Source organism: Emys orbicularis, chromosome 25 (genome assembly GCF_028017835.1).
Source record: "Emys orbicularis isolate rEmyOrb1 chromosome 25, rEmyOrb1.hap1, whole genome shotgun sequence".
Lineage (NCBI taxonomy): Eukaryota > Metazoa > Chordata > Testudines > Emydidae > Emys > Emys orbicularis.
The window spans coordinates 14,736,380-14,747,504 of NC_088707.1; the positions used below are offsets into that span (position 1 = coordinate 14,736,380).

General features: G+C 64.2%; 1 protein-coding gene across 1 annotated transcript in view; it reads left to right on the plus strand.

The window, feature by feature from the left end:
• The window catches only part of FMNL1 (formin like 1), a 63,751-nt gene extending 52,626 nt beyond the window's left edge, over positions 1-11,125 (plus strand). The window contains exons 13-26 of the mRNA XM_065422449.1: positions 473-574; positions 889-1,132; positions 1,688-2,008; positions 2,591-2,745; positions 3,171-3,373; positions 4,486-4,720; positions 5,535-5,603; positions 6,105-6,185; positions 6,943-7,072; positions 7,272-7,435; positions 7,851-7,952; positions 8,372-8,461; positions 8,868-8,991; positions 10,688-11,125. Coding sequence (XP_065278521.1) covers positions 473-574; positions 889-1,132; positions 1,688-2,008; positions 2,591-2,745; positions 3,171-3,373; positions 4,486-4,720; positions 5,535-5,603; positions 6,105-6,185; positions 6,943-7,072; positions 7,272-7,435; positions 7,851-7,952; positions 8,372-8,461; positions 8,868-8,991; positions 10,688-10,791 — 2,124 coding nt within the window. The 3' untranslated portion in view covers positions 10,792-11,125. The remainder of the gene's footprint in view (positions 1-472; positions 575-888; positions 1,133-1,687; positions 2,009-2,590; positions 2,746-3,170; positions 3,374-4,485; positions 4,721-5,534; positions 5,604-6,104; positions 6,186-6,942; positions 7,073-7,271; positions 7,436-7,850; positions 7,953-8,371; positions 8,462-8,867; positions 8,992-10,687) is intronic.

An 11,125-nucleotide genomic window follows, 5' to 3' on the forward strand; every position in this document is an offset into this window, starting at 1 on the left:
ACCTGAGAGCCGGGAGGGATTCCAGGGCTGCTCCTCCATGCCCCTAGCACCGCCCAGCTCTGGAACAGGAGGGCTGGTTGCTTTGGTCCCTGCTGTTCCAGTGTTTGGCCAATGGGAGGTGCTAGGGAACGAGGCCTCCATGTTGCCTGTAGCTCTGTCAGCCCAGGAGCTTTGACCCTGGCACTGAGCGCGCTGACACTGCCGCTTAGCCCAGGGGTTCCCCACGGCCTGGGCTTGCTGCCCCGGGGAAGGAGTTCTCCCAGCCCCTGCCAGCTGGAAGGGGACTTTTCTCTTGGGCAGGGGGCTCCCACCATGGTAGAGGGGAGGTGGTCTGCTGCACACGCCTGCTCCTGGCATCGGGGCTGTGTCATCTGCAACTCCCCTCCTCACGCCACATGCTGGGAGCCTGTGCCCTGGCCCACCCCACAGCCCCGCTCGTGGGGGACTGGCTGAACGCTGGCTCCTCTTGCAGCTGACAGAGAAGCTCCAGGATGCGGAGAACGAGTCAATGGCCAAGATCGCGGAGCTGGAGAAACAGCTGAGCCAGACGCGCCGTGAAGTAGAGACACTCCGGGTGAGACCAGCGGGGAAGGGAGGGGGGCACCAAGGCTGGGGGTGGGGTGAGGCCAAGTGGGAAGGTGCAGAGGGTAGTGAGAGAGGTGTCGGGCGGGGTGGGGGAGGTATGGGGGCAGGGAGATGGGGAGGGGCTGCTTCTGGAGCATGGTGGGCGTTCCAGTTCTCTGTTCATGGATGATCCCCCCCGCCCCTCTCTGGATCTCTCAGGCAGGCTCGTCCCTGCTGGCTCCTGCACGAGGCCCAGGGATCGGGTCCCTCTGCCGGGGAGGGGGGATGGCACTGATGCCCGCTGTGCTGTGTGTGTCTGCCCAGGAGCGGCTCAGCGAATCCAGCAGCCAAGCCAGCTCCCCCCCACAACAGCAGCAGCAGCAGCAGAGGTTGGCGGATGCCCGTCCCTCGGCCTTGGAGCAGAAGCTGGAGGAGCTGGAGGAGAAAGGGTTAGTCCGGATCCTGCGTGGGCCAGAGGGAGCCGTTGCCATCGAGATTGTCCCTGTTGTCATGGAAACCACAACAGTCCCCACGGTTACTGTAGAAGCCTCCGCCTCTACCAGCACAGGTACCTTCAGTGGGCAGCATAGCTGGGGGGCTGCAGGGGTTAATAGGATGGGGTCGGGGGGTCCCAGGCTGGGACTCCTGCATTGGGAGTGAGGCTCTGAACACTGGGTTACCATGTCCCACCCCTATGCTCCTCCCCTCTGGCCTGTCCCGGCTGGGGCTGCAAACCCCAGAGCCCCCAGGGTGGCTCTTCGCAGGCAAAGGGCTGGATCCCCACAGCAAGAGCCTCATGCTGGTGCTGGCCCTGCTGCCCACCGGCTTCCTGTGTTCTTCCCATGGTGCACACGGGCCGCTTCCTGGGATCGGGGCCCCGTGCCAGCTGCTGCACAGATATGTTCAGATATGTTCCAAAGCACTCTGTCTGCACCTCCCAGCTGAGGCTCTGAAAGCACTTTACAGAGGAGGGTCAGCACGATACACCAATGGTACAAATGGGGAAACTGAGGCACAGAGTGGGGGCAGTGACTTGCCAAAGGTCACCCAGCAGGTCAGGGGCTGGGGACAGACGCCTCTGCCTCTTGCTGAGCCTAGTCACTCCATTTCTCTTACTTTGCAGATTTGGCATCTCCTTCCATTTGCTCCCCACTGCCACCCCCTGCTGCTGCCCAGACGATTCCTCCGCCTCCCCCACTGCCGCACACCGAAGACACCGGCTCTGCCAACCTGCCTTCTCAGCAGCAAGCCCAACCTTCTGCACCCCCTCCAGCTCCACCCCTTCCTGGGAGCGACACCCCTCCACCTGCCCCGCCCCTTCCTGGGGTCGAAATCCCACCACCTCCTCCCCTCTCGCTGGAGGGTGGCCCAGCCCCTCCTCCCCCTCCACCCCCACCCCTGGGAATGCCAGCTGGGGAGGTCAGTGGCCCAACCGCAGCAGCCAGTTCAGGTGAGTCCGGTTTCCGGGACGCGATGGCGTGTGCAGGGTGAGAGCCAAAGCACAGCGCTGGGCAGGTGGGCTGGGGGTGCCCTGGGGAGACGGGTCCCCTGGTTATCCACAGAGCAGGCGTAGCTTGGCCAACATCATTTACACCACAAAAGGGACGGTTAGTCCCCTGGCCCTGACAGTCCTCAGCCTCCGCTGGGCCAGCCAGGGGGATGGGTTTGGGTGTGATGTGGAGACTGATCTCACCCATCACTTCACAGCCATACCCAAACAGCCTTCATCCGAAAATGATCTTGGGCCCCTGACCTAGCAGTGAAACCCCCTTGCCGCTTAGCCTGGTCCCTGGCCTTCTGCCAACTGGACCGGAACATCGGTCCATCTGCTGCCTTGCCTCTGGCGGCAAAGCCGTTCTCCAGGGAAAGGAGATTGCCCACAATGCACCTGGCCAGCTGGGCCGTGCTCTCATGGAGGTGTGAAAACCCTTCCACAAGCTTTGTGATGGGGTTGGAGGAGCTGTGAGGTCCCGGTTGTCCTGGCGCCGCAGGTTGGTTCTGTGGGCGCTCACGGCACGCTCTCCAGCCCACTCCTCTCCCTCCCTCTCCCCGCTAGCCGTCAAGATCAAGAAGCCGATTCAAACCAAGTTCAGAATGCCCATCTTCAACTGGGTGGCTCTGAAACCCACCCAGATCAACGGGACCATCTTCAACGAGCTCAACGACGAGAAGGTCCTGCAGGTGAGGCTGCCTGGCCCCGGGCGGATGGGCTGAGGGGCGGAGCAGGCTCTGAGCTGCGTGGAGACTGCCCGAACGGCCTGCAGGCCGGACTGGCAGCCTGGTGCCGTGAGACTGGCGCGCCCAGCCCGGGCACAGCCCAACCTCCTCTCCCAGCCCAGAGAGGTGAGATGGGGCAGCAGAGGGAAGAGCCTCCTGCCTGCCAGCGGGCTGGGAAAGGTGGCTGGAGGAGGCTCTTCAGCACCCTGGAGAGGGGCTCTCTAGTGCTGGGACAGTTTCATGGACTCACCAGTAGGAAGCCGGCCCAGCCCTAGAGGAACCGGCTCCCCCCTCTCCCCGGCACCCCTCCCTCCATCGTGCTGGCGCTCCCCCTCCCTCTCTCCATCTCCGTCCTGCTGCATTCTGCCTCTCCGCTCCCCTCCCCGCAGGAACTGGACATGAACGACTTTGAGGAGCAGTTCAAGACGAAGGCTCAGGGCCCTAGCTTAGACATCAGCACCCTGAAGGTGAAGGCTGTTCAGAAGGCCCCTAGCAAGGTGATGCTGATCGAGTCCAACCGAGCCAAGAACCTGGCCATCACGCTCCGCAAGGGCGGCCTCAGCATCGACAGCATCTGCAAGGCCATCCAGACGTGAGTACCCCGGGGCTGGCCGGAGGCAGGAGACGGGGGAGCTAGTGAGGAGCCCACGGCTTGGACACAGCCTGGCTGCAGGGTCTAGAGCCAGGGCCTGTGGGAGGAGACGCCCAGGTGATGGTCTGGGGTGGGGGGAGGGACCCAAAGCTCAGCTGAGCTGAAGTTGCTGGCTGGGCGTCCAGGAGCTGACGTTGGGAGGCTGAGCTGAGGTGTAGGGCTGCGGGAAGGGGGGCCTGGCTAGGCAGGTCTGGGCATCACTGGCTAAGGCTGGCTTGGAGGTGAGGGCCTAGTGAGAGGAGCAGGGGTCAGGGGCAAGGAGCAGGGGATGCCTACAGAGAGGACGGGGGGCCCAGCGAACGGGGCGCTGCAGGGACAGCTGGAGAGGGATGGGAGAATCTGGATGGGATGAGAGCGGAGGGAGGATGGGATTGGAAGCAGGGAGCTGTCGCCGGTGTCGAGAGGTTGAGGAGGAAGAGGGTAGAGTGGAGCCCTGGCTTTTGGCTGGGAAGAGGCCATTAGACTTTGGTGAGAGCTGATTTGATGGCGTACAAGGGGCGAGAGATGGCCTGGAGCGGGTCTAAGGGCTTGTCTACATGGGGAAACTTACTGGGTAATTGTAGCACTCGTAACTGTGCTGGTGAATTCCCTGTGATGGGATTGGAGAACTGCAGCCAGCCTTTGCAGACACTGCAGTCAAGGCGCTTGGAGAGGAGCTGGTCGCTGGAGATGCAGGGGAGTCCAGGTGGATTGTGGGGGTGAAGCAGGGTTGAGGATTGACAAGGCAGACCATGTGATGGGAGAGGAGCAGAGACATCAAGGACACGGAAGCATGGAGAGAATCAGCCACTCTGGTCAATGGGAAAAAGGGAAGAGCTGGCAGGGAGGGGAGGGCTGAGGGCTGACTGGACTGAGGCACAGAAGGGCCAGGTGACAGGGCATGGGGGGACGGGAGCTCAGGGCGAGCCGGGCGTGGGGAAGACCAGCTCGCAGGAGTGGCAGAGTTGATCCAGAGCCGCAGGCCCAACGGGGCGGGCAGGGCGAGGAGATGAGCGGCGAAGGCTGTTCCCTGCTAGCGATGCTGCACTGGCCTGTTTGCCTCCCTCCCCCAGGTACGACTTGCAGAGCCTGAGCCTGGATTTCCTGGAGCTGCTGCAGCGCTTCCTGCCCACCGAATATGAGCTAACGCTGATCCGCAAGTACGAGAAGGAGCAGCGGCCGCTGGAGGAGCTGTCGGACGAGGACATCTTCATGATCAAATTCAGCCAAATTCCTCGCCTCGCCGAGCGCATGAACATCATGACCTTCCTGGGCAACTTCAGCGACACCGCCCAGCTCCTGATGCCGGTATGGGCCAGAGCAGGCGGCCGCCTGGCCTGCACCCGCAGTGACCTGGGTGGGGACTCTGCCGGGGGCCAGGGGTAGTGAGGTCAGAACGCTCCCGCCTGGGCCTCCTCCAGGACTCGATGAGATCAGCGAGCAGGGGTTTGGGGATGCTGAGAAGCACCGCAGGCCTCCAAAGAAAGGCACGGTAGTGGGAGGGGTGGGCTGGGGGATCACGGGCATTTACTCTTCAGCAATCTGGCTTCCAATCTGCCCAATCGGGTCGGAAGACCCAGGGAACTGCCTTGGTACATCTCAAGCTAGTTCATTAGCTATCAGAGCTGCCATGTGCACTGGGGGACATCTGCATGGGCAGCTCGCCTCCAGGGCTGGGGTAGCGAGGAGGGCAGCCCGCCCGGACGGTGCTGCCTCAACTGAGCCATGGGGTGGGAGACCCCAGGGCCGGGGTGGCCAAGCCGGAGGAGCCCAGGGCTGGGGTGGCAGGGGCTGCAGGTGAGGACCAAGGGCCAGGGCCTTGGGATGAGTGGTGTTGGCTGTCTGGAAGCACTGGGACCGGTGTCGCGGTGCGTTCAGGGTGGGTGGGGTTCCTAGTTTGGGGCAGGGCTTGGCTGGGGTGGGAGCCCAGCTCTGGGTACTGTTGGGGGCTCCTTGGTGGGGATGCCTGGGGAGACTCTTGCGTGGGGTGGGGCCAGCGTGGGGGCCTTGTGCTGACGGGGGAGGGGTGGTTTGTGCTGAGCAGGAAGCAGTCTCTGCAGGCGCTTTGGACCCAGGCTGTGCCTTGCTGGCCCCTCTCACCTGCCTCTCCCTCTGTCGGCAGCAACTCAACGCCATCATCGCCGCCTCCATGTCCCTCAAGTCCTCGACCAAGCTCCGCAACATCCTGGAGGTGAGGGGCTTGGGGGCCGACCGGAGCAGCCCCAGCGGGGGAGGGGGGCTCCAGTGCCTGGGCTGGGCTTGGGTCCCAGGGGCACCATTGGATTCGCTCTCCTGCAGGGCAGGGGGGCTGCTCTTTAGGGGCATGGGCTGGGGGGAGGGGGGAGGCTAGGCTGGAGGAGGAGGGCCCAGGCTTGGCTGTGGGGGAAGGGTCCAGGCTAGGCCGGGGGGGAGGGGCTGGGCTGGGTGCAGTGTCTTATTTGGGAGAAGACTCCCCCAGGCATCCTGCAGCCGATTGGCTGGTGTCCTGAGCTGCCAGGCTGGGTATCTGGGATGAGTCTCAGTGCCTTCCTGCCCCGTGCCCAGGCCACTTCCCCACTCCAGGGGGGTGCCCCCACTGGCTGGCTAACAGGGATGGGCGCCCTGTGCCCTGGCTGCCCATGGGAGCCCCAGCCTGGCAGGGCTGCCTGGCACTGCCCCTGCCTGGTGATTGTTAGCAGCCATCTCTCTGCAGATCGTCCTGGCCTTCGGGAACTACATGAACAGCAGCAAGCGCGGAGCAGCCTACGGCTTCCGGCTGCAGAGCCTCGATGCGGTAGGTTGGTGGGGAGAAGGGCTCCCCTCGGCCCGGATAGGAGTCCTGAGAGTTCCCAGGCAGCACCTGCTGTGACCGGACAAGGGGGGCGGGGGTCAAGCAGCAGGTCTCGCTCTGTGGGTCTCATGCTGGGGGAGTGGGGAGCTGGCATCTGTCAGCCAGGTCTGCCCCCGGTGAGGAAATCCAGCACTAGATCAGAGGGTCTGCAAAGTCTGCTTTCGCTGCCAGAGCATGAACAGTGAGGGGAGAGCATGCCAGGGAGGGGTGCTGCTGGCTAGGTGTGGGCACTGGGGGCACTAGCAGGAGGTGGACAGTGGCAGCTGGGAACTGAAGGGAGCAGGAGGTTGGTAGGAGACGAGCGGTGCTGGCTGGGTATGGGCACTGGGGGGTGGTGGCTGGGTATGGGTGTTGGTGGGTGGCAGGGGGCGAAGGGTGGCGGCTGGGTATGGGGCGGAGGGTGGCGGCTGGGTATGGGGCAGGGGGCGGAAGGGGGCGGCTGGGTATGGGGCGGAGGGGGGCGGAGGGGGGAGGCTGGGTATGGGGCGGGGGGCGGAGGGGGGAGGCTGGGTATGAGGCGGGGGGGCGGAGGGGGGCGGCTGAGTATGGGGTAGGGGGCGGTGGCTGAGTATGGGCATGAGGGGACACTAGGGGGCAGCTGGGTATGGGCATGTGGGGGCGGTAGGGGGCTGGCGGCTGGGTGCAGGTTCTGGGGGTGGACACCTGGGCATGGCCCCAACCTGACTCTGCCGTCCCCCAGCTGCTGGAGATGAAGTCAACGGACCGGAAGCAGACGCTGCTGCACTACATCGGGCGGGTGATCATGGAGAAGTACCCGGAGCTGACGGGCTTCCACACCGAGCTGCACTTCCTGGACAAGGCGGGCTCAGGTAGTGGGCAAGGCTGGGCTCAGGGTGCCCGCAGGCGGGCCAGGCACGAGCCCTGGGGAGGTGGAGCTGGGGGGCGCAGTCCCTGATCCAGGCAGGGCTGCGTGAAGCCTGTCGGAGGAGCCAGGCCCTAAAGGAAGGCCTGGGAGCTCAGGGCAGCCCCGGCCCTGCAGCCCTGACGCTCCGTTCTCTGCCCGCCCAGTGTCCCTGGACAGCGTGTTGCAGGACATGAGGGCCCTGCAGCGGGGCATGGAGCTCACCCGCAAGGAGTTCATGCGGCAGGACGACAGCCAGGTGCTCAAGGACTTCCTCAAGGCCAACACCGAGGTGATGGAGAAGCTGCAGACTGACAGCAAGACCGCCCAGGTATGTGGGTCGCCCCAGACCGGGGGGGCTGGACCGAGCCTGCCAAGGGGGATGGGCGGGGGGGCTGATGCTCTGGTCTGGGGGCGCTCTTGGCCTGGAAGGCCGGGGCCTGCTGGCGGTGCAGGGGGAGGGCTCTGCCTCTGGAGCAGGCTTCCAATGGGAGCACCGTTGGGCAGGGGGGTCGGGGGGACGCTGAGGGGGGCGGGGTTGGGAAGCAGGCATTGGAGCCGCCGCGCAGCGAACGTGCTGCCGTTCCAGCGTAGTGCAGCAGGGCGCTCCCTAAACAGCAGAGCTCCTCGGGCCCAGCCAGCTGATGCCAGCCTGGGAGCAGGGAGATGGGAGTGGGGCCTCCAGCACCCCGGCACGGGAATCTACCTGGGGGTGGCTGCACTGACGGGTCCCCCCCTGCCGGCAGGAGGCCTATGAGTCAGCTGTGGAGTACTTCGGGGAGAACCCCAAGACCAGCCCCCCCACCATGTTCTTCCCTATATTTGTGCGCTTCGTCAAGGCCTATAAGGTAAAGGGGCCCCAGGAGCCGGGGGGAGAGGCCACGCTGCCCTGCAGCCCGTGGGGCGACGCTCTGGTCGGGCCATGGCAAGAGGATGGCAGCAGCCCTGGGAATCTGCTTTGGCTGGGACTGGCCTACGCCAGCAAGGACCCCGTTGGCCCCACTGATGCCGGGCGCGTTGGCTGGGCAGACTGGATCTGGGATCCATGAGGGACAGGCACAGAGCCACTGTAACCCTGTGGGGCTTGAGCAGGGTCTGCCCAAAGGCGGGCCCCAGGCCCTGCCTACAAGGCCAATTCCAGCCAGGCTTTGCAAGCTCATCTGCTGCGATCCCTCGCAGGCAGGAGGCGGGGTGGGTCTGCTTCCGGGGCGGTGGGGTGGAGAGCCCCAGCCCGTGTAACCAGTGCCCACACTGTTCTCCTCCCAAGAAAGTGGAGCAGGACATCGAGCTGTGGAGGAAAGAGGAAGCAGCTGCCAAAGAAGTGGAGTCCAATTCCCCCAGCAAGCTGGAGCCAAAGGTAGAGCCAAGTTGTAACCCCCAGAGCTGGGCTCTGCTTCATCCCACAGCCATGACACCAAGCACCTGTCCCACGTGCTTGTTCAGGAGCCTGGGGTGCCTTTCCCAAGAGGTGGGGTGTCAGCCCCTTGCCAGCTCCCATGTTCTGCCTCCCTAAAACCTCCCCTGGCCATTGGATTCTTCTTCACTTCCTCTCATAACCCAGAGTGTAGCATTGCCATGTGCCGGTACACAGCTGCCATGCTCCACCCCAGAGGTGGCTGCAGTTCTGTAGCGGGTGAAGTGATTCTTGTATCTGGTTTGTAAAGTGCTTTGGGGTCTCCTCCTATCGAAGAAGGGGAGACTGTCTGTGAGGGGCCAGGTGGCTGAGGGCACTAACTTCTCTCTTTCCACGTTTGCTACCACAGTCTCCTGCCCCCAAGGCCAAGCGCCAGCAGATGGACATGATCGCTGAGCTGAAGAAGAAGCAGATGGTGAAGGAGCCCCTCATTTACGAGGAAGGAGATGGCGCCATTGAGGACATTATTTCAGGTAAGGGGGCACAGACCCAGAGACCAGCGGGGTCTCCCAGGTGTGGGAGGTGAACCCACAGACTGACGCCCATGGGAACTAACGCCCCATACCTTAGCCACTGGCCAAAGCCAGGGCAGCTGGTGCAGAGCGGCGTCCTGGCCAGGTGGGTACCTGCTCTGTGATGAGTTTTCTTTGGGCTCTGCTTGTCACAGGACCACTAACCCCCCGCTCCCGTTCCCACACCTCGCCATGGGGTACACACCATTGCTGCAGCCTGCTGCCAATCACAGGGCCATGCTCCGGCCTCACTTCCCAAGGCACCATCCCCTGCTGTTCCCTGGCCTGGCTGGCAGCTCTCCCCGTCCCCTGGGGCTCAGGGAGGGGCAGACACTTCGGATGTACTAGTGTGCTCCGTAGCTGGAGCAGCTGTCAGGACTCCCAGGGTCTGTTCCCAGCTCTGGCACTGCCGTGCTTGGGGCGAGCTGCACCCTCTCTGGGGATTGGTGCAGCGGGCTGGTGCTATGCACTGGTAGCTGGTAGTGCATGAGTGTGTGCAAAGAGCTGCCAGGGCCGGGACTGAGCGTCTCTGCCTGGGGGCTCCCTGCTGCCTTTCCGTAACGCCCCTGGATCTCCAGCCCCCCAAATCTCCCTGGACTGTGCCAGCAGTGGAGCCAGCCCCTGGGCTTGGGCTGAACTGAGGGGGCAGGCTCAAGTCATCCACCCCGTGGGGGGCTCAACGCAGCGATGCTCTAGAGACAGAGCTCCTGGCCGCTGGGCAGGGCTGAGCTCTCCCCGGGCACCTTGGTCTGTCTCTCATACATCCTTGGCCTCACCTCCTTCTGCTGCTCTCTCCTGCTCTCTCTCTCTCTCTCTCTCTCCCCCTCTTCTGCTGCCTCTCGGCGGATCGCTCTGCTCAGCTCTGAAGACAGTTCCTTTCACAGCCCGGACAGGCAAGCGCTCGTCCCGGCTCTTTTGCGAGGCCAGCTTCAATGAGGAGAGCCCCCTGTAGCTCTAGGTAACCCCTGCCTGGGGAGCTGAGGTCTAGAGGGGTGCCTGGGCCTGGGTTACGGCCTGCGTTGGAGGAGCTGGGCTGGGGGAGCAGATTCCTGGCACGCACCTCCTGGGAATTCAGCCTGTTCCCTCTGAGCTGGGTGCGCTTCAGGCGGGAGGACGCTTTTCGGCTGCCCCTGTCCCCTGCGCAGCACGCGAGTCAGGGTGGCGCTAGGCCGGGGGCTCACATACGTCTGTCCGTCACTTCCCTGCCCACACTGCTTTGGGTAGTGATCTGGTTTGCCCTCACGCTCTGTAGGGTTGTGCCTGGTCTGTGTGGGGATGGCAGAGGCCTAGACAAACTGCGGGTGCCTCACCAATTGGTGCAGGAGGCAGCGTGCATCCCTTGGCACCAACACAGAACGGGGAGGCCCAGCAAGGCGCTGGCCCACTCCTGCTGGGCAAGCGTTGCAATATGAAGCCGTGTCCCCAGCTCCTGGCGTTCTGCTTCCTTCCATGCCGGCTGGATGGGAAAGGCCCCTCCCACCCCACCCCACAGCCAGCAGTGGCTGCATGGCAGGGCGGACTGTGGCCCCAGCATCTGCTGGGGGTGAAAGGCACCAGTGAGGGGAGTTGCTCTCATCCCCTCAGGGCAGGTGCAAAGGGCTGCGTGGTTCCCCCTTGCTGGCCGGCTCCAACCAGGCTCCGTTTTCTCTGGGCACAGGTCTGCGGAACCAGCCGTACAGGCGCGGCGACACCGGCCGGTGCAGCGCCAAGAAACGACCCACTGGCCAGACCCTCCAGGTGACCTCTGACATCTCGCTGTGACCGCCCCGCCTGGAGGAGGCCAGCCAGCAGTGCCGCTCTGCCCCGCCAGGGAAGAAGAGGTGGATGTGACCCACAGGGACTGGGCCACCATGGCCACTGGCCTGAACCAAGGACTCTCACACCAATGGGAGAATCCCTGCTCGCCGCTTCAAGCCGCTTAACTGCTCAGAGTGCCAGCTGGTGCCATGCAAACCCTCCCCCCCCAAATCAGCCATGCACCTGGCATGTCTGGCACAGGGCTCCCCCCACTGGCCAGGCAGCGGCCAAGTCATTGGCTGTGGGGGGAGGGGGAATGTTGCGCGTGTGGCAGCTGCTTGAGCTCCACAGGGGAGAC